The sequence below is a fragment of the Tauraco erythrolophus genome, chromosome 5 (genome assembly GCF_009769465.1).
Source record: "Tauraco erythrolophus isolate bTauEry1 chromosome 5, bTauEry1.pri, whole genome shotgun sequence".
Lineage (NCBI taxonomy): Eukaryota > Metazoa > Chordata > Aves > Musophagiformes > Musophagidae > Tauraco > Tauraco erythrolophus.
In genome coordinates this window covers 50327280-50349188 of record NC_141469.1, presented here as the reverse complement: position 1 = coordinate 50349188, position 21909 = coordinate 50327280, and the positions used below count along the sequence as shown (strand labels likewise).

Here is a 21909-nt window from a genome sequence, read left to right as displayed (position 1 = left end):
GAGCAGTACAGGTATATTGTAGTAATAGAGCATATCCTACTTGAGGTATGTCGTGGGGGCCTGTTTTCAGAATATGTCATTAATCAACCTTTCAAATGATATTTAGCATCAAAGTGTTCAAGATGCAAAGCCCTAGATAACGTTATTTTGTTAGAACTGTGTACAAAGAAAGGACAAAGCAAATTATGAGGAGAGATGCACATTATTTTATGTAAAGATACAACAGACTTTTATGATCCATAGAAGAAAATACCCAGCTGAGTTGTTTAGCTTTGATTTCTCTTAAGTACTTACACTCTGGCTCTGCATACTCTTCTGTCTCTCACCAGGAGTATAGCATGCTTGTCAAGTTGTAGAGGAAAACTTTGTATAAAGAGTGAATGTTGTTTCACTCACTGAAGCAGAGGCAGTACCAGTTGCTGTGAAGGAAGGAAGACCGTGACTATAGTAATTTGTTGATTGCCTGTGTTACATCAGAGGACAGGAGAGCTTAGGAATGGTGCTTGCTTTGGACTGTTGCAAGAACTAACATGCAAGACCTTGACCATGAATACCTAACTCAGTGTCGTGGGTTAGGCCGATCCGGCAACTAAACTCCACACAGCCACTCTCTCACTTCTTCTCCAGTAAAGTGGAGAGGAGAAGAATGTAATAAAGGGACTGAGGGTCGAGACAAGAACAGAGGGAGCACCCACCAACCACGGTCCCGGGCAAAACAGACTCGGCTTTCTCAAAGCAAAACAATTTATTAACGGTTACTTAAAAGGACAAAGGGAAACAAAACCGGTTACTTGAGAGGGTAAAAAGAAACAAAGCCAGATCTTAAAACCGACACCTTCCTTCCCCCCCACTACTTTCCTTTTCCTCCCGGCTGTACCTCCTCCCCGCAGTGGCGCAGGGGGCAGGGACTGGGGGAGTGCAGGTCAGTTCATCCCATGCTGTTACTGCTGCTTCTCTCTTAAAGGAGAAGGAGTCCTTACACCATTTTCCCTTGCTCCAGTGGATCCCCTACTCACGAGGAAAAATCCACAAACTTCTCCAGCGTGAGTCCTACCCGCAGGATGCAATCCTTCCCCACAGATTGCTCCAGTGCGGGCTTTACCACAGTCTCGGATTCTTAGGGAGTTGTTGCCACTCACTCTGGCGTGGGTCGTCACGCAGACTCCAGATGCCTCTCTACCTTGTCGTGCATCCCAACACGACTGTCCTCAGGCTCAGGCATCTCCTTTCCACGGGCTGTGAGTGGGTCTCTACTCCATCGAGTCTTTCCTGGCTGCAGGGGGCCGCCTGCTGTCTTGCCACCAGCTGCAGGGGAAGCTCAGCTCCGGCACACCTCCTCCTGCTCCATCCTCACTGACCTGGTGTCAGTGCGGCCGTTTCTCTCAGATCTCAGTCCTCTCCAGATGAACTCAGCCCAGTGGGCACCCCGGGAGTGGGGCGCTCCCCGAGTTCCCCAGCTGGCTCCGCCGCCGCCACCATCCTCAGTGGGTGGCACCAGCCCAACGCAGGCAGCCGCCCGGCCAGGAGCCAGGGAGCGGGGGCAGTGCCCTCCTCCCTTCTCTCCTTGCTCCTGGGCAAAGCACCTTTTCCGGTTCCTTTGTCCCAACTTAAATAGGGCAATTTGCAGAGGCGCCAATTGGCTCAACCCCCAGGGGGATGGCAGTCCGATCTGGTGGCCAGAACCAGGTCTAACCCGGTTCCAAAACCAGAGAGGTCACAGGGAGCAAAGCCCCTCTCCTGCCACCAGAACCCCCACCCCCAATAAAAATTTGAAAGGGAGAGAAAAGGCTAGATTATACATGACTAAGATTATTGATATCTTACAATTTCATCTGAGCCCTATAGAGATCAAGAGCCTTCTAATAAGGTTGGTCCATTTGTTTTTTCTCTGGGGATTATAGTTAGTATAGTATAGTAAATTTTGTTACTTTTCAAAAAAAAACCAAACAATAACTGAATCCATGGTTTGAATAGCTAAATCTTTAAAATGGAGAGATTTAAGATCACCTTCAGCTTGTGTTGGAATCTGTAGTCTATGTCCTGTTTTTCTTAAACTGAAAAAAATTCGTTAAGTAATTAATAGTATGTAAATGTTACAAAGGTGAAAATTAGCATGTTTGTAAGAATGAAAAACCTCTGGCATTTTCATTCTTTTCTTTGCAGAGAGGAAGTGTTCTAAACCACTTGAAACATTGCTTTTAAAAAGTCCTTCACAACTGGTGAGCATTATACCAAATTATTTTTTTTTTTTATTGCACTGTAATTGCTTACCATTGCAGTTATTTATCTGGGAAAACAAAATGCTTTATACTTACAGTTCCATAAAGGAAAATCAATTATATTTATTTTATAGTGATAAATGCATTCCATGGTAGATGTCCCATTCCTCCCATTCCTTCCCATCTGTGTCCTCAACTCATACTAACGTGGTCTTCTACCACCTCCTGTTTACAGTCATCCACAACTAAGGTTTTGTCTGTTGTTTTCTGTAGAATTCAGAACAAGTCTTGTGACACACGTAAAGAATGTCTTTATCAATGACCTGGATGAGGGGATTGAATGTACCCTCAGTAAATTTGCGGACGACACCAAGCTGGGAGGCTGTGTCGATCTGCTCGAGGGTAGGGAGGCCCTTCAGAGGGATTTGAACAGACTGGATCGTTGGGCTGAGGCCAATGGCATGAGCTTTAATAAGGCCAAGTGCAGAGTCCTTCACTTGGGGTATAAAAACCCCAAGCATTGCTATAGGCTCGGGGAGGAGTGGCTGGAGAGCTGCCTGGCGGAAAAGGACCTGGGGGTGTTGGTTGACTACCGGCTTGATATGAGCCAGCAGTGTGCCCAGGTGGCCAAAAAGGCCAATGGGATACTGGCATGTATCAAGAATAGTGTGACCAGCAGGAGCAGGGAAGTGATCCTGCCCCTGTACTCGGCACTGGTGAGGCCGCACCTGGAATATTGTGTCCAGTTTTGGGCCCCTCGCTTTAAGAGAGATATTGAGCTCCTGGAGCGAGTCCAAAGAAGGGCAACTAAACTGGTCAAGGGGCTGGAAAATAAAACTTATGAGGAGCGGCTGAGGGAGTTGGGGCTGTTTAGCCTGGAGAAGAGGAGGCTGAGGGGAGACCTGATTACGGCCTATAAATACTTGAGAAAAGATGGTGGAGAGGTAGGGGAAGGGCTCTTTACATTAGTGATGGGAGATAGAACAAGAGGAAATGGGCATAAGCTTAGTCAGGGGAGATTCAGGTTGGATGTTAGGAAGTATTTCTTCTCTGAAAGGGTTGTCAGCCACTGGAATAAGCTGCCCAGGGAAGTGGTTGAGTCCCCATCCCTGGATGTGTTTAAGAATAGGGTGGATGAGCTACTTGAGGATATGGTTTAATGGGGATTAGGGATGGTTGGACTCGATGATCTCTAAGGTCTTTTCCAACCTAGAAATCTATGAATCTATGAATCTATGTATGTCAGACTTCTACAGTCCAGATGTAATTTTTAGGCATATGATCACACTGCAGGACCACATCAAGTGAGCATACCTTTTAGCAGGCAGTATAGCCTCTTATCTATGCACAATGTTAGGCATTCATGCATTTTGCAAAATGATACTTCAAAAATTTGTTAGTTTGTCAACACTGGTAGAATTAGGATTACAATTAAAGTCTCTAAGATGCACTGTTGACTATGGATATGCAAATAATCATAGAATCATAGAATCATAGAATGGTTAGGGTTGGAAGGGACCTCAAAGATCATCTAATTCCAACCCCCTGCCATGGGCAGGGAAACCCTCTACTACACCAGGTTGCCCAAAGCCTCATCCAACCTGGCCTTGAACACTTCCAGGGATAGGGCATCTACAACTTCTCTGGGCAACCTGTTTCACTGCCTCACCACCCCCAAAGTCAAAAATTTCTTCCTTAGATGTAATCGAAATCTGTCCTCTTCTAGTTTAAAGCCATTGCCCCTTGTCTTGTGACTATATACTGTTGCAAAAAGTCCCTCTCCAGCTTTCTTGTAGGCCCCCTTCAGGTACTGGAAGATTGCTGTAAGATCACCCTGGAGCCTTCTCTTCTCCAGACTGAACAGCGCCAATTGAGGTTTTTGTTCTTTCACTGTCCATAAATTATCATTGTGCCGTGTTTATATTTTGGCTCTGACTTGTATTTTGAGATTAATTTTGGTTCTCAGTGAGAATTATTACAAGTGTTATGTGTGATGCATTGTATTTAGCATTTTCAGCTTACTCTTCTCAAAATCAAAGCTCACTCTAATGGCTCAGATCATTCTGTTTGGGAAATCTGTAGCAAGACTGTTCACCTGAGAGATGCTGTCAATGTTCTTGCATGTGACTGGTCGAACAATGATCATTACTATTTTAGAATCTGTGAGACCTGTAATCTCCTTTCCGTTCCCCTCCTGAGAACACAGAAGGAGCTGTGTCTCCTTCACTGAATTAACATCAGGAAAAGTACATTATAGTAAAACTGCTGGTCTTAGTTTTGTGGCTGTTGGATCTTCTGCATTCGTAAGGTAACATGTATGTGTCAAGACCCCTGTGTCAATTTGGGAACCCAACTGTACTGGCCCATACTGCCACACCGAGGAAGTTAAAGTTGCAGGGAGTTATACTCTAGAGTAAAAGGATCTTGATCCCTGAATCATTTGGAGATGCTAGTAGTTCTTCAAGTGATGTTTAGCCTTGAGGCATATGACATGTCCTCAAAATATAAAGTGACTAGCACCATGGAGATGCAAAAGTTGTAATTGTGAAAGCAACATGAAATAGAAACAATTCCATTGTCTGTCATTGGCAATATTTACTGTAAGACAAGTGTCTAAATTTAGGAGTTTAACACTAACATATAAATAAACTATTTGATCCTGGGAGTTTTTCTGATGGAAGATGGTAATCATCAGCTAAATGATCTGCTGATTCTTTAATTTGATCTTGCCACCGCATCTATATTATGGGAAATGTCCAAAGGAGTGTATCCCAGAGCAGCCTGTATTTCACCCATCTGTAAGAAGTAATTTAGTCTAGCAAGCCTTCTTTACTGATACACCTGGAATGTTGAAAAAAGATGCTGTGAATACAGATCCAGGTTGGAATGTGTGCTGTGAGACACCACTGAGGTCAGTGAGGAATTGTTCTTGTGATCTCTAGAGAATAGTAATGAAAGTCTGGCATTCCACCCAGCACAGATGGACAAAAGGTCACAGTGACTGAAGCATGGATTCTGGTGTGGCGTAACTGATTCCCAAGGAGCCCATGGAACTTTATTCATTAGCCAGTTCAAAGTGAGTGTTTAACACAGGCACAGATTCAGGATTGGTTTCTGAATTGCAATAGAGCCATTATGTGTATGTTACCTTTAATTTCTTAGGTTAAGAAAAGCTTTATAAATAAAAATTTCTAGTTATATGACACATCGTGCTCAAGAGATAGGAAAAAAGAAAGAAACGAGATAAGATTTTTTATTAGACCACAGTGTTATGACTGCATCTGGGAACTTTCAGGCAACAACAGCTGTTAATATGAAAAGTAGCTGCTGTCTTCCCCTCTAGCCCTTTAGTATGATCCTGATACGTTTGCTGAGACTTCGTTGTCTGAAAGCCAGAAGTTGATGAAAGACAAGATCTCTCCTTTCTGCACAAGACCTTAGGAGCCCAGCTTTGTTCTGCAGCTTCTTTAAAACTTGCCTTCCACAAAGCCTACTTTGAGTTCCGTTTTATCTGGGAACTGATCCATTATTTGCATAAGTCACATGTGAAGTTGCACAAAAAAAAAAAAAAAGTAATTGCAGCTGACCTCTTTTTTGTCCCCTTGGGCATCTGGTAAGCAGTTTAAGGTAATGTCTTGACAGGAGGAGCAGGATAAAGTCCATTACTGCAGCTCTAAGTAATATTCAATGGTTTGGTATACTTGGGACCTCCATATTGTCAGTGATGTGCCTGTTTCTTCAAAGTGCAGAGTCATAGGGACAGACCCTGCAGAAGAAATCTCAGCTGGCTAGTCATGGTAGTGAACCAGTGTTTTATTCCTTTTGTAACTGTCTCATCCATTATACATACTCCGGTAGCCTGTTTTGCTCTGTTTCATTAGCTTTTTGAACAAATTTGGTCTTTTTGAGATTGCCTGCTGTGAACTGCTAGAAATCACCCACAGTATACACTGCCAAAATCTCAATTTAATAGCCTGAACAGTGTGACTGTTTCTTAGGTCTCATAACTGTCCATTTCAGATCTTTAAATAAACCATTAATTCCCCAGTAGTGAACAGCAACTGGAAAATGATCAGTAGAACTGTTGGCAAAGCATCACTTTGAACTGAATGAGCTTGGTGCCAGTTTCTCATTTTTGTACCAAACACAATGAAGGCCAGCGTGCTGTATGTTTCTGTCATCTGGACATGTCCAGCTGTAGCTGGAGACACAAATCCAAAATGGTTACAGCTATTTCTCAACTAATTAACTATCTGACTTACGATTTACTGTCTACAGCTCTGTATGAACTCAACACCTGAAGAAGAGTTGGGTATAGCAAGCATGTATACAGGAATAAAATGCATGTTCTGTATGTGTTGTATGGCCGTTAGCAGACAGAGTAATTCAGTTCTCATTACTGAAAAGACTGAAAAAGAGATGATTGTTTTAAAGCATCACCTTAGGTATCTTAATATTTTAATAGTTCCTTCAGGGCTTTCGATGCTATAAAAATATGTCCAGTGAGCTTAATTTAAGATTGAAAATATCAGTGGTATTTTTTATGGGGAAAAGGACAAGAATCAAAGCAAATGGGAGCCTAACTCAGAGAGTGGGCTCTATAGCCTGGAATTAAGTGCTTGAATTGCCTACCCTGCATTGGGAAGATGAGAGGATAGGAGAAAAATGTAGGGGGAGAACAAGGTGACTCAGGAAGGTGATCCAAAACCCTCACATACTAAGCGGAAACATTGTTGTCATCTAGAGCTAGCCAGTGGGGAACGCCAAACAGAGGTCTACGCCTGCCTCTCTCAAGGTCATATGCAGCAGAGCCCAGGGTTATGTTATTTTGTGGGGGAAAAAAGTCCTTGTTAAAAATAATTTTAATACTACTCATTGTCGGCTGAGATGATACAATTGGGAAGGTCTTTTGTGTAGAAGGGGTTCATTGTGTGATACATCTGTCCGGAAGAGAAGGGAAGTTGTTGTCAATAGAAAATTGTGAATAGAAGAAAAAAATTCTATTGTTGGAAAGATACGTTGAAGAAGCAAACAAGCATTTTGAGATCTCAGTGAAAGAAGTAAATGACCTTATGGGTGGTGAGAGACATAGCTATTATTTGTAGTTCCAGAAAAAGAATGAAATAAGGCTGAGTGAGGAGACGATGGACTCCAGTGGGTAACTTCAATATTTTCCTTAACGGTATTTATTGGTCCACTGTATTAAACCAAAAGGTTTTTTTAAACTTCCTTCAAGAGTTTACCTATCTTGTAGCATATTGCCTGCTGTTCTGCTGAGTGATATATAAATAGCTAATAATTTTTACTTTAATTTTAAATCATTATTCATAGCTCTTTGGGACCAATGTTTTCCAGGCTTTTTCTATTTTTGTGTTGAGTGGAGGAGAAGAGAGGAGCCTGGGGAGGAAGAGAGAGAATGTGAAAAAAATCCCCATAGCTATTCTCGAGTTATGGAAAAAAAATTATGCACTTTTCCAAAGGAGGAAAAAACCCTCATTTTAACTTTTTGAAAACTACAGGAAGAACTACTGAAGTTTGAAACTTGAAACAAAGTAGGCTTCTGAATCATAGAGATTGAAAGCTTTATTTGGAATCAAAGCATCCCAGTAAAAGTGTATATGACTGAGCACAATTTCTGAGCATCATCAGTCACAATTCCTTAGACTTTAGCAAATCATATTACTACTGGTCCCTATTTGTGAAACCAGAACACATTTATTCCTCATATTTGGCCTGACCAGAGGACTCAAGCAAAAAAATGGTCCTGAAATAATTTGCAGGTGGGGGATTTTTAGTTGCTTCTGTAAAATACACGCAGTAAATTCCTCCAAATCCCAATGAATTACGAACATTTGCTGGTGGAAAACCAGAAACGTTAACATGTATATATATAAAGTTCCCCTGGGTTCTTCCAGTAGAAGTTAGACACGAAGATTTACTCACAGTTAGTGACACTGAAGCCAAAACAACCCAGGCTGCATAAATGAGGATATGGTAAATCTCAAATGATAACTGTTTCATTGAGCCCCACTATATTTCAGGAATCTTACAAGTTTTTCATGCTGGTTTCAGCTGCTATAGTTAAAGCTTACTCAATGAAAAAGAAAATGCTAAGATCACCCCTTCTCAGGGGCCTCTTCTATTCTAATTCTCTTTTCTTCTTACCTATAAAATTTTCTAACCCAAAGTAATTTCAGGCTGTAGGAAGCTGAGTTCTTCTGGCATTGTTAGTTATTTGTAGCTGTGATTATTAAAGATTTCCTCCTGCTCTGTCCTTGAATTTCAAGCCAGTGAACTGATTTAGTCTAGCTGCAGAGCACATGAAGGGGTGAGAAGAGGAATTCAGTACCAGCAGTGTGAAGGGGCTCAGGATATCCAAGTGGGTACCGGCTGCATGTGGTGTCTGGAGTTGGCAGAGCAGTGGGTTTGGCTAGAGAGAGAGCCTGGAGCAGTGGCAGGTGGGTGATGCCTGACTGAGAGGTGGTCATACAACTAGACATTTTGGTAAACACAATAACCAAACTGAAAAGGAAGTTCAGGAGAGATAGTGGTGGGCGTTGTGTGGACTCAAATCATTTGTACCAAGCAGCTAATGAAGGATCAAATCAACGTGAAAGCCTAGGAAAAAACAATTTACGCATCAGAGGGAAAAGATTTGTGTGATTTGCCTTGAGTTCGAGGGTTTATAGAGAAAAACAGGAGGTGAATTCTTGCTAATGTGCTTCAGGTGTAACCATCTTTTTGGCTTGATGGCCTGTAGCTAGAGTAAGGGTGAGAGAGAAGAAAAAGAGCTGAAAGGATAAGCAGAAAACTCTCTTGTTTCCACATGGAGCCCAGCTAGAGGAACCCCTGGTTTAGTCCTTTTCTTTGGGTTTTGGCTAAGGAAAGGCTGTTCTATTTGTGTCTCGTCATTGAAAGGACAAATATTCTTCACTCCCTTGTTTTTACTTTATTGCCTTGAAACAATGTGAGAGGAGTGCTTAAGTATCACTGTTAGGAGTGGACAACAAGAAAAGTTATTAAAATTATGAATTGTTGCCAGGGTATTTAACAACAGTTGGGAGATTTTATGCTTTGAGGGATTACTTTTAATTATTTGTAATCAAGTCTAGCTGAATTGTGTTTATTATGATTGTTAAACTCTTTTACGTGACTAGCTAGTCGCAAAAATTGCTTTTGCTATTTACAAAAAAAATTCTTATATTGTGATACAGAGCGGTACTTCTAACATTAAAAATGACTAATATATTTAGTTAAAGTTTTTGAGTTAGTATTTGTAGTTTCTCTTATAAATAGCTGTTATATGTCCTATATATGTTTGAGATGCCTTCTTTATTATTTGGATTAATTAAATATTTCAGTAATAGTCACAGGTTAGAAATAGATTCTCTTACTATTTAGTTTGAATTCCCTGATGCTTGTGGGATGCATTTCCTTAGTGTTATGCACCTATTTTGATTTGTGAACTGTAATTGCTTGCAACTGTTCAATGAATATAACTAAGCAAAGTCTATGTTTGTCTATGATATAATAAATGACAAACGAAAAAAAATACAGCAAGTGCTGAAAATTTTGCATACAACGACATATTTAAAATGTAGTATTAGAGAAGAATGACAAAGAACTCATGGACCTATATTTAGCAGTGGTAGTTAAATTACCTAATCCTAGATGGAGAAAACAGTGCTTCTTTCCAATTTAAAAGTTAGTGAATATAAAATATATTAAAAATGTATTGGTTGCCTTGAAGCTTCAGAATTAGCTTTCCAAAGATGGTGGTGCTATGAAAACAAGACATGATGCAATTTAAAAAGAGAAAAAAAATAGTATGACAATCTTGTTAACAATGATAAAACAAATGCTTGTTGGAGCTCCCTGGAATTACACTCTATCATTACAAACATGTAAGAGTTCAGTGACATACTACAAGTAAGATTAAAACGTTTTTATTTCATGGAAGCATTTATGTTTCTCTATTTATCCTGTAGTAGTTATAGCTTTTGTTTTGATGTGCTTCTGTTATTTTGTTGCTGCATGAAATTCTTAACTTTAGTTCTCTTTAATTTTAACTTTGAAATAAATACTACTTTTTTAACCTGTGCCATTATATTTATTATTCACCGTCCAATACAAATTGGTAACACTTGTCCTTCCAGGTGCTGGAAATTTTGATGCTTTCTTTCCTTTCTTCTAGGAGTGTTAGAAAAAACATGCTTTTACTCAAATGGCAGTGAGGTCCTCACGGTTAACGGTGACATTGAAACATCTGATGTTCATTTGCCAAACACAGTTGAAAACAGTTCCGAGACTGATCCCACAACAGATCTCAGCACATGGCCCCCTTCCTGGACCACTGCACCTTTATCCCATATTGACCAAATGAACAAGAACTCAAATATATTTAGAGAGACTTTCCAGGAAAATTCATTTGCTCTCGCAACTCAAGCCACAGAGCTCAATCCTCGTCCTACATATGATGCTGCTTTGGCAGAGGGCTCTGAAGACAGCACCCAGCTGTTTGCCACTGCAGAGGAGGCGGCTTTGTGGTCTACAGATGCATCCTTCAACAACACAGAGAAGATGACCTCTCTGCCAGTATTGAGTTCTACCCGTCCATCTGTGTCACCAAAAATGGATCAGAAAAAAAGTAAGTTTACATTCTATTTGGCTCCATAATTCTGACTCAAAAACTACAGAACATATTGTTGGCATGCTTCTCAGTGTCTTCCCATGAGTTCTGAGGAACGTGTCCCTTTTGATAATTTATTTTGTCCTGCACATTCCGTGTTGCAAACAGTTGGTTTTTTATCAGAACATTGATCTATTTCGTTGAGGAAGATGCGGTAAATTCTTTCAGGTATGAATATTTACAATACATTCTTCAAGTGGTGATAATCATGCGTACTTACCAAGGCTGAAAATGAGTTATTGCAGACTGTATTCAGTTTGCAGATTGAATTTTCTGTGTTTCGTTAAAATCATGTATGTAGCAAGTACCTTCCTGAACTTGGGATGAATGACAGTTACAAACTTTTTCTATGTTGATCGATAAATTCTTCTCCAATTTGAAGCAGTTTCTCTATGTAGCAATAAAATTCCAATGACATTTCTGAGGGCTATAGTCAAAATGTCTAGAGAGAATAGTAACAGCTGTGGTCAAGTGGGGTTTTTTTAAGTTTGGCTGTGAAAGCAGGTGCATTTCATTAGTGCAATTGTAATTTTATTGATTCATCATGTCAGTGGTAATGAAAGTTTCCCTAACAACTGAAACACTAGGGTACCATATTAAAATCAATTTGTTTCTCTTAAACTATAAATCATTCCTTTGCTTTTGATCCCACCAGAGCACAAAGCAAAACTTACTCCAGGTAATAGAGAGATCTGAAAGAGATGAAAGGAGATAGTCAATGACCTAAAAGTGGCACACTCTATTAAAAGTATTTTTGAAATTTCTATAAAATTAAAATGAAGAGATGGTATCTGATAGTAGTGATCACTTCTGAAAGGCCACTGAATTATATGTTATTTTGAGGAGCCGGTCTCTGTGTGATTCTTCTATTCAATTCTGTGCTCAGTTAAGTTGTAAGACATGATATTAGTTATCTGAAATTTTTTGCTCTGCTTTTTTTTTTTTAAGTATTCTCCCTTCAGGAGTTTGTCCCCACTCCCTCATCATCAAACAGGCAGATAAAAGTTCGGAAACAGCTCTGTTATGTCTTCTTGTTCTTTCTGGAGTGAAGTAGAGGTAGGGAAAAGCTTTGAATAAGACTTTCTTTTTTTAAAATCTGGTACACAGGAGAGATTCCTTTTGAGGGCATTTCAGTGATAGCTTATTTTCTCACTCATAAGATAACTTTCAAAAATAATAACTTACTGCGAATCAATGATTTGTCAATATTTTCTTCTGGCCCCTAGACTGTAGTGACTCCACAGGCCATTTGAATGGTGCAGGTTTTCTGTGGGTTCTGTTTGCTAAATTATTTTTCTTAAACAGATTTATCCCTTATTTTCTCCCCCTGCACCCCATAGAATTTTCAATAGTTACTGTAGCAAAGGACACCTCAAAGTTAGTGGCCTGGTGATTAACGTTGAGCAAAACTGTAGGGCAATATGCCACCGGTTTTTCTTAACTAGGTCTTCTTTGATGTGTTGTGAGGTCTACCTGTTCGTATTCTAGAAGATGGGGTCTTTGCATTGCAGTCTTGGTAACTGTGTAGATACAGTATAGATATATTGTGTGAGATTCTGTGTTTGTATTTGTATTCATCTGCCTAATCATCAATTTGAGATACCTGCAATTCCAGGAAGTATAGATGAAACAGTGTAAAATTTTTTCCCTTATCATGTTGGAACAGACTATTTCAAGGTGGATATAATATGCGTGTGTGTGTGTATGGGAGATGATGTCTTTCCCTCCTAGGATGCTGATGCAGGGACAATGCTACAGTGGCTCAGGACAACCTTAGGTCTGGATTTCTAAACTTTCAAATGTTTGGAGTTTGGTATTGTACAGAAAGGCACTGTAGCCTATCATGAAATCTCTAAGTATGTGCTCTGTTCTGGTAGGTGCAGTTCATTCTAACAGGAGTATGACTGCATGTGTATTCAGTAGGCATGACTACCTGGGATTCTGCCGTGAGGTGCTTTCTTCTGTGTAAAGAGAAAAGGACAAAAGATTTTCAAAGATAAATTTGAAATACCACAGGCTTCTTTAAAAAACGGAAACAACAAAAAAAAACCCATCCCAAACTGAGATACTTCAAGTTAGGTTTTTCTCCCCCTATCAGATACAGCAAGAGCTAGTGTGTTACTAATCAATAATCTCAGTCTTGAATTCCTCTTTCAGGTGTTTTGCTTACCTGTGTTCATGTGGACGTTGCCTTAATTCTGCATATAGATACATTAAAAATGCATATATATTTTGGGGATCCAGAAGAGTTTGGTCTCAGAATACAGTGTGTTCCCATGGCTGTGCAAGGCATGGAGGACTAGAAAGCAGGGGATCTTGATGAGTAGAAAGGGCTCCTCACTACCTCACTTGTCTTGGCCTTTGCAAATTAACTCCTTACATTTTTCCTTGGTCTCTTTGATCTCTCCTGTCCCACTAAGCTTTGCTTCTTGGAGACAACTCTAAGGTAGCAGAGAACATGGTCTGATGTCCACAGTTCTTATGTATTCTGATGTTGAGGGAGATGAGGAATAACTGGGAGATGAGATATAAGTAAGTTTTGGAATAGTGAGACTGGAATAGGCTTTTGGAGTGAAAAGGATTTTTTGGTACAAGTAAAACTTAACGACCACGTGGGAATGGTGGTCACAGATCAAATTAAATCTCTCTTGCTTAGTGTCTGGATCCAACTGCGACCATGAGTGCACACCTAAAGAATAAACTAGGACTAGCATACAGAGACACTTCAACATTATGTAGTAGCAGATTCCAGTGATCTGCAGTGAGTCCTGGTGAGCATTCTCCCATGAATTTACGTAATGACTTTCGAACTCATGTAAAATGGAGGTTTGAGCTTTTTAAGCATGTCTTATAAAGAAATTAATCTCCAAATGAAGTGTGAGGCTGATGTTCCATCATCATCAATGCACACTTGCAGATCATCAATCAGTACGAGTTTCATCTGGTTCAAATGTGAGCAAGTGAATGCATTTCTGTTGATTTAGTAAGCATGCATAACTTGGACTTTATGCTGGTTGTATGCAGGGTGTTAAAAGACAAATGATGTGTCGTACAACACAGAGACTGCCAGTGCAAAACCAACCAGACAAAATTCTCTGAACATATTTGAATTGGCATTCATGTGGCTGTAAAGTTTTTGGTCTGATCTTAGTATCCTTAGCACTGGATTTGCTTTACTGGTGAACCACAGCTTCAATAAAAGACATTAGAACACATCAGTAAGAGAAATCATAAACATTGTGACCATATGGTATTCACTCAAGACTTTAAAGTAACTCAAGTAAGACATTGCTGAGTTACTAACTGGAGAGGAATGAAATCTGGCACGTATGACATCAATTATTTAAAAAGTCCTTGAAGCAGAAGGAAGTTCTTTGGCAGAAATTGTAGTAAAGAATAGATTACTGAGTAAATGGAAATACATGGTACAATAGGGAAGAGACGGAGAAATTTATTTTCGTTTTACAAGGGAGAGTAATACCTCACAAGTCTATTAGAAAGTTCTTTGAAGGAGTCAGTGAAAATGCTGGGTAATATAACATACTTGGCTTTTCAAAATGCTGTTAATGAGAATCTTCACTGAGAAGCCTTAAAGAGACTTCTCACAGACTAAGTGTTCATTAAAAGACAGGAGGAAAAATAAGAATGAATGGTTAGGCTCCACAGTGAAGAAGGTTACTGATGGAGTCTTACAAGATTTGCTGATCTGGGAAAGCAGTGAATAGTCAAGGAAGAACATTTCTGCTAATACAGAATTACCTATCTAAAATGAATAGCTGGGAATCACATAAAGATCTCATAGTGGAGAAAGTGACTGATGAGATGTGTAGATGACTTTGTGCCAAGAGGTGCAAAAGAGTGCTGGAGAGTGGGGAGCAACCCTAACTCTTTGTAATACCACGCTGGACTCTCAGCTAGCTTTGCCACTGAAAAAAGAGACCTGATGGTTTGCTGCAGACAGCATTCTGGCTCTGTCCCTGTCAAGAAGGCAAATAGGGTGTTAGGTATCATCATGCAGTCCGCAAAGAACAAACCATAAAATCTCGTTACATCAGCGTATACGTTCAGAAAGATAATAGCAGAACTGGAAAAGGCAAATAGCAGGCAACCAGACCAGTAGAGACATGAAATGGCTTAGATGCGAGGAGGCACTGAATAGGAGGAAGACACTGTTTTCCTTCTGGAAAAGAGCTGACTGAGGAGTAAGTGGTTGTGGTAGATACCCATGCCATTTTGAGTGTCCTGGGGGAATTGAACAGGGAACAGTTACTTGCTGTTTTTCATTGTATGGGTAGGTGCCTTTTTTTTTTTTTTTTGTTACCAGACAATAAATTAAAACAAAAAAGGGAGACATACATCATGGAACTTTTTGCCACAGGATGATGAGAAAACCAGAAAGTATGAAAATGCTTGGAGAACTTCATGAGGGGTTGGTCTGTTGGGGGCTTTTGAACACAGTATTCCAGTGGCAATCTCTGACTTTTGAAGGCTCAAGATTTTAGGTTGCCAGAAGCTGTTGTTATACTCCTAGGTGGTTGTTCCTTATATTTGCCCTAAATTCTTCGAATTATTCTTGAACATACAATGCTGGCACCTACCAAAGGCCAGTCTCTGAGTTGAATGTATCCTGTATTACCTCTTTGTTGGAAAGCAAGCCGAGGAATACATTTTTCCTGTTCAGGGATTTGAGTTTGTGTGAATTCATTTTTAAATGTTTTCTGAAGGTGTGGGTCATGGTCCTAAGTCACTAGGATTGTTCACTGGAGAGTTTTCTGATAGCAAAAACATCGGGAAGGGAGTCTTAGGTGAGCCAATAGGTTCAATAGTGTATGTTAATGGAATTTAGAAGTATATGCAGTAGTATTCTGTTCATCTGTCAATCAATGCTTAACAGAAAAAGAACCATATACTAAATAGTAATTCTCTTAAAAAATAAAGTATGTGTTTCCAAGATAAATATCAGTACAATTTGATGGGTACTTTTTTCTCTTTGAAACAAAAGTAGGCTGCAGTTAGGCAGTTAAGTGGGAGACTGCCCAGAAGAGATCTCAAGTGTATGAGATTTAGCGGGGTGTTTTCATTTCGAATAAAGCAGACTCCCTGTTTTGTCATACTGCTGATTTGGGGAGACAGGGAGAAAGAGAGAGAGAGTGAGGGTTGACATTCTTCCTAGAAAAACATCCTGTAAACTAACGGAATACGTACTGGGACAAGGGGTTACACTCTCTGATTTTGTTTCTTCCACACACTGATGTTAATGCATACGTATATTTAATATCCCTTTTTTTCCTGTGCCAAGTCTCTCATATTTCTCTCCCAGCAGACAGTCTAGTAACCCCTCTGCCATTTCACAAAAAAAGTTTCAGTGGAGACCTGTGACAGCATCCAGATCCCGCCAGCAGAAGTGACATGACCGAGCCTGGTGATCTGCCGTACCTTCCCGTGCTTGGCGTCCCCCCGCCCCCCAGCAGGCTCCAACTCTGTGAGGCTCCGAGGGGGCGAGACCCGTCCTCGGCACAGCCCGCAAAGCCGCAGCAGGTCTCTGTGGTGCCCGAAGCGGTTCCTGCGCCGTGTGATTGCCGCCGAGCATCCTCGCCTTCGGCCCCGCTTTTCCAGCCGCCGCGGGTGCTGCGCGCCGGCCTCCAGAGGGCGCTGCCGGCGGCCCCGAGCCCCGCGGGGGCCGGGAGCGGGGCCGGGAACGCTGCCGGGGGCGGGGGGGACAGCCGGGGTGGGCGGCGCAGGCCTGTACCGGCCTCGTCTGCTTTGGGAGGACGGGAAGTGGCAGCTGCGGAGAAGGGGAGGGAGGTAGCCCCGTGTGTTAGTGGGAGGTGGCGCTGGTGGTGGAAGAGGTGGTCTGCAGAGGCTTTCACCCGAGGAGCAGCCTGGCTGCGCAACTCCCGGTTGTCCGGGGAGTAAAGGGAGAGCGCTGGGCCTGTGGACCTTTTGTTAGGAAAAGGACTCAGTAAAGAGCCAGATGGATAGAAATAAGGGACATGTTTTTGCCAGCTCTGGGTTATTCTGAATGTACTTGACAGAGTGCTAGGAAAAGGCACTCATCCCAAATGAACATGGATGTGGTTCCTGGTCAGCTCCTCCCCGCGCTTGCACAAGTGTGCAGGAGGGTGAAAAAAGCCCTGAGCCCTAAACGTTGCTTGGAATAATGAAGTGGAAAAGTGCCTGTGGAAAAGTGCCTTTGCAAAAGCGAGTCACTGTATCAGAGGACTTGTTAAGCATTTCAAAAAGCATAGCGTTTCTGTTTCCTTGTTTGCATCTTTTACTCTTTTCCTAAATAACAGATACTCTTATTACGCAGAGGACTCTTAGGTCTTTTCATATTTCATGCACATCTTTGAAACTAAGCAATTTAATTTATTTGCAGTCCCTGGCTCAGCCTAGCAGTTATCCTATTCCTCTCTATTGTCGTTTAGCTATGTTTGATTTATACATGAAATAAATCTCTTTGTCTCTGCCCAGCATTTCTTACTTGGTATTTGGTGTTCTGTCACAGCTAGAATCTACAGAGAACTAGTCTGGCCCAGCTGTTTCGTAGAAAAGAGCAATATGAGAATGGCTGTGGGGATAGCTGAATGGGATGTGTCACGTGGTGCAGAAACAAGAAATTCCCTGCCTTTCTCTCCCTGCGTTGTGCTGCTTTTTATTCTGCTGAAGCTAAGGTATCCAGTAAAAACATGAATTTCTCCTGAAGGGAAAATGGCTTTGTTTTTTCAGATTGGCATAGAAGAACATAAACAGTGGTCGCCTAAATCCCAGGCCAGGAGTTTAGCCACTCAGCTGTGTTTTTTTTTTTTAATGCAAATGCAAGCATGAGTAGACTAATATGGTAACTATTAATTTTGCTGGTGTTTGAGTTCATGCTTGAGAGTGTTTTATCTTCCAGCGGTCGCTTCTGTTTCTTTATCTCACCTATACCTGTATTTTCTCTCAAAATTAAAGAAACAAAGTGAAAAAAGCTGCCCTAAAATTTTGGCAATGTAGTCCTCATTAAAAAATGCATTTTTTTCACTAGTCAAAATAACCACTAGAGCCATGCAGGTTGTCTTGTCTAGCAGAAATCTAAATTTCCAGTTGACTTGACAAAATTAGTGACTAAGAAGAGAAACACACGGTGAATTTTCACTGAATTTGATAGCAAGACCCTGGTTTTCATCAGTTTTCCTATTCCAGCATTGCTGTTTCATATGGATGCATGGGCATAGCTTGGCAAGGAAACCATTGTTTCTGACATATAAGATGCATTAGCTGGAATCCAAACGATTCATAAAAGTTATTACTCTCTATATAAAATATAGAGAGATTTTTCATTACAACTTATGTTTATAAGGAAGAAAAAACTTACTAGCTTTTATCACCTGGTGCATTGCTGCTCTCCAGTAACTGAGTTTGCCAAAAACTTCAAATACGTGTGTAAGAATTGTAATGAGGTTGCTAAGGCTTTCATACATTTACCTCTAGCTGGGCTTGTGATTTCAATTCCCTTTAAAAAATGCATGGTTCCTCATTGCAACTCTTTTGTTTGTAGATTATCATCTGTCCAAATGCAGTCTGATGTTCTGCATAAGAACATCTTCATCTGTCATAACAGATCTCAAGTATCTATTGAGAGTAATACTGTAATGAGTACTATGGATAACTATCACACCCCTCTTGAAATTCCATGTATCTTTACTCTTCGGCCTTTCAGCAGTGTGGTTTACTTTAGACTGGGAGGTTCCTTCCTTGGAAATAACTACAAAGTTAGTTTTGTTCCAGTCTTTAAATGATGTGTGTGTGTGTGCTTCTGGAGTTATGGATGTGTGTACCTTTAAAACTCTAAAGAAACAGAAATCTTTTCAGCTTTATGCCTTTTATGCCTCTGTTATTTTTTTTTTACACTTTGTTGCTTGTAGTTTAAACAAATTTTTGTTGTCAAAATCGAACCATGAACTGACCAAGAGGTTAAGCAAGAAGTGATATGCTTAGCCTGGCATTAAGCTTTCAAGGAGGCATATCTTAAGATAATTGGCTGAGAATTGTGGCTACTGACTTTCTTTTCAGACCCATCAGCTTCTCTGAAACTTGTAAAAATTATTTGTGTGGTTATGTCAACAAAAAGATGATGTTAATACATGTTTTGTTCTATATTGTGATTGATCACTTTGTTTCCAAAGGTGCACTTTACATCTGGTAGCAGCATGTGATTTTATGTTTGATTAAAGTTTATCTGCTTCATGCTTCCGCATGGTCTGTTATGAATTATAATAGAGTGCAGCCAGATGTGGGTATAGAGCCATCATTAATATAAAATGGTAAGATCTGAACTCTTGTTCAAAAGATGGAAGGTCAAAAGTATTGGTACAACAGAAAGTGATTTAGAGTCACTGTCATCTTTCGCAATCCTGTGAAATTCAAGAACAACATAATGAGTACCATGATTTGAAATCGTTAAAGGGATGGGAATTTGAGAGAGTGATAAATAGCCTGATACAGTTAAAGCTTAATTTAGCTACTGATCCATATGCAAAATCTGTCTTTCTCACCTTCATTATGACTGATAATTTAAAAATTCCTAATGATACTCTCCGATGAAATAAAATGACAGAAATTCAGACTAGAAATTAGGAAAAGCTTTTTCACCAGATGTGTAGTGCAGCAGTAGAACTGCTTGCCCACAGAGGCTGTCGGATTGCTGTCCTTGACTGTTTCCAAGACTTGGCCAAAGCCATGCATGACAATGTGCTGGTGGCAATCTCACCTGGAGCAGCAAGTTGGCTAGAGACCTCCAGAGGACTCTTTCAACCAGTATTTCTATGATTATAAGGTATAAAAAAATTATTTGCACGTAGGGAGTAGAACATGTGCATTTTGCATGGTTGAATAAAGTTTAACATAACAGCTTTTTTAATGGTGTTTGAGATAATTTTGTCCTAATTTTCATGGGGAAACTCATAATTTCTCTCTAAATAACATAATGAGTTAAACAATGAGCTATAAGACAGCATTGAAGAAAGCTATCTGTATTTGTTAGTGGAATTATGTGAAAGAAATAAGTGGACTTTCCATATTGGGAGGAGCAATTGAAGTGGGAGGATTTAAAAATTTCAGTTTGCACAAGCAACTTGCAAGCATTATGTTTGAAAGATTTAAATGCAGCCTGAACTGACACACAGTTATAGAAAACGTTGTCATAGTTATGTTAAGTTCTTGAGCACCTGTACATTAATCTAGTCCTTTAACACATTAAAGAACAGGGTGGGTTTTGACCTCTAATTGCTCAGGCTGTGAAAGTTTGTCAACATTCTTCTTTGTTCACACAACAATCAAATAGTGTAACTGGAACTCTAAAGCATAACTCCGTTAATGTAGATAGCTAGGCTTGTCTGTGAAAAGAAGCATTCGGACTCCAGTGGTAGAAACAGAATTAGGCCACCACTGAATAGTTTAAAAATACGATACTTAAAAGAAAATTCCAGTGAGATAGACAGGAGAGTCAGTGGCAGCCCTTCAGAGTAAAGAAAGAGCACAGGAAGTTGAGTACCTTGTTCTGCAACATGTACTTTGCCAGATGTGCTATCAAATTCAGAAGATCTAGGCTGCAGCATTTCTAGCTAGTGCAAATGGTCTTTTACAGACAACAACTATCTGTGCCATAACGAAACAAGTATGTGCATGCATCTGAAAAACATAGTTGTGGGAATTTTCCATAGGGAAAACAATAATTTGTTAGGCTGATCAGTCCTTAGTTAACCAGAGCTTTAAGGATCAACACTTAGATCTTAATCTTCACCTGCAAACTGCAGGTTGCAAAGCATAGGTTCCATGTACTTGCAGTGTTCTGCGTAGCGAGGGTGGTGCCATACTCTGCTCTTAGTTTCTGGACAGATTTCACAGGGAGGGCTTTGCTATGTTAATTTTGTCTGAAAGTGAGGTGGGCATAAGTTACCACTGTGAGATATACTGGGAAAGAAGGATCTTAATTTCTTACTGAACAGATCAGAAGAGTAATTTTGACTATTCTAGAAAGGTAGTTAACCAGAAACAGCTGGGACAGCTCAGGCTTAGCCTATTTCTATGCTGACCTATTCATAGCCTGTTGAGTCTCTCAACTATTGTAAGTCTTTTACAAAGAAGTGGTTTTTTGTTTTATTTTGAACGTAACAATATTGGTGTATAATTAAATGTTGTCAATCAAGCTAGCATTCATTTCACTTATTAAAAACACATTTTTCTAAAAAACAACCCAACCAACCAACGCAAAACATCTGGATGCCTGCTTGGGTCCTGTGGAAGTTACCATTTTTTAATCCCTTTTTTGTTTTTAAACAAAGCCTATCAAGAGTACTGAAGTCACACACATGTTTCAAAACAATAGCAAAATCCTGTCCAACCTAACATGCCATGGAAAGTAGCTTCTAATGATAGATCTAATCTTAAAATTAATTTCATTTTGTGCCTTTTGTTTATTTAACAGTAGGTTCTTATAAATATGTCTCCACTTTCACTAAAGAATCCTGTAATTACGGAATGACTAATCAAAATACCAGATCTGGAGTACAGGCCAGCTCACACCTCATGGGGGGTAGGTGTTCAGCCTCAGCTTTGGCTAATGAGCTTACCTGCTCTCAGCTGTGCCTGCCCAAGGGATTAAAGCAGCAAGTATGTGCCTCAGCCAAGAAGGGCAGCGTCTGGAAGCACCTTGGTGAAAGAAGTGGGGCTCCAAAAAATGAGGTGGCTTGATGGAGAGTCCGGGCTTCTGCAATATTCTTTGATCAGTAAAATAATTGAGTTAGTTAGAATTTATGACTGCATTAAGCTTTGAGCAAGAAGTGTCTGGTGCAGACTGGACATGGTGTTCCACTGTACAGCAGCTGGTACAGATTGCCTTAAAAACATTTATGATAACACTTCAACTCTAGTCTAAAATATGAGTTACAACTCCCTCATGGCTAATCCCCTCTCTGTGACCTGGGAGATAATGAATTGTTTTTCTCTCTACTGCAGGTG

At 40.3% G+C, this 21909-nt stretch overlaps 1 protein-coding gene across 1 annotated transcript in view; it reads left to right on the top strand.

The window, feature by feature from the left end:
- CORIN (corin, serine peptidase) overlaps positions 1-21909 on the top strand; it is a 154602-nt gene that overhangs the window by 21048 nt on the left and 111645 nt on the right. Inside the window, exon 3 of the mRNA XM_086611848.1 lies at positions 10414-10866. Within this exon, the coding sequence (XP_086467974.1) occupies positions 10414-10866 (453 nt within the window). The remainder of the gene's footprint in view (positions 1-10413; positions 10867-21909) is intronic.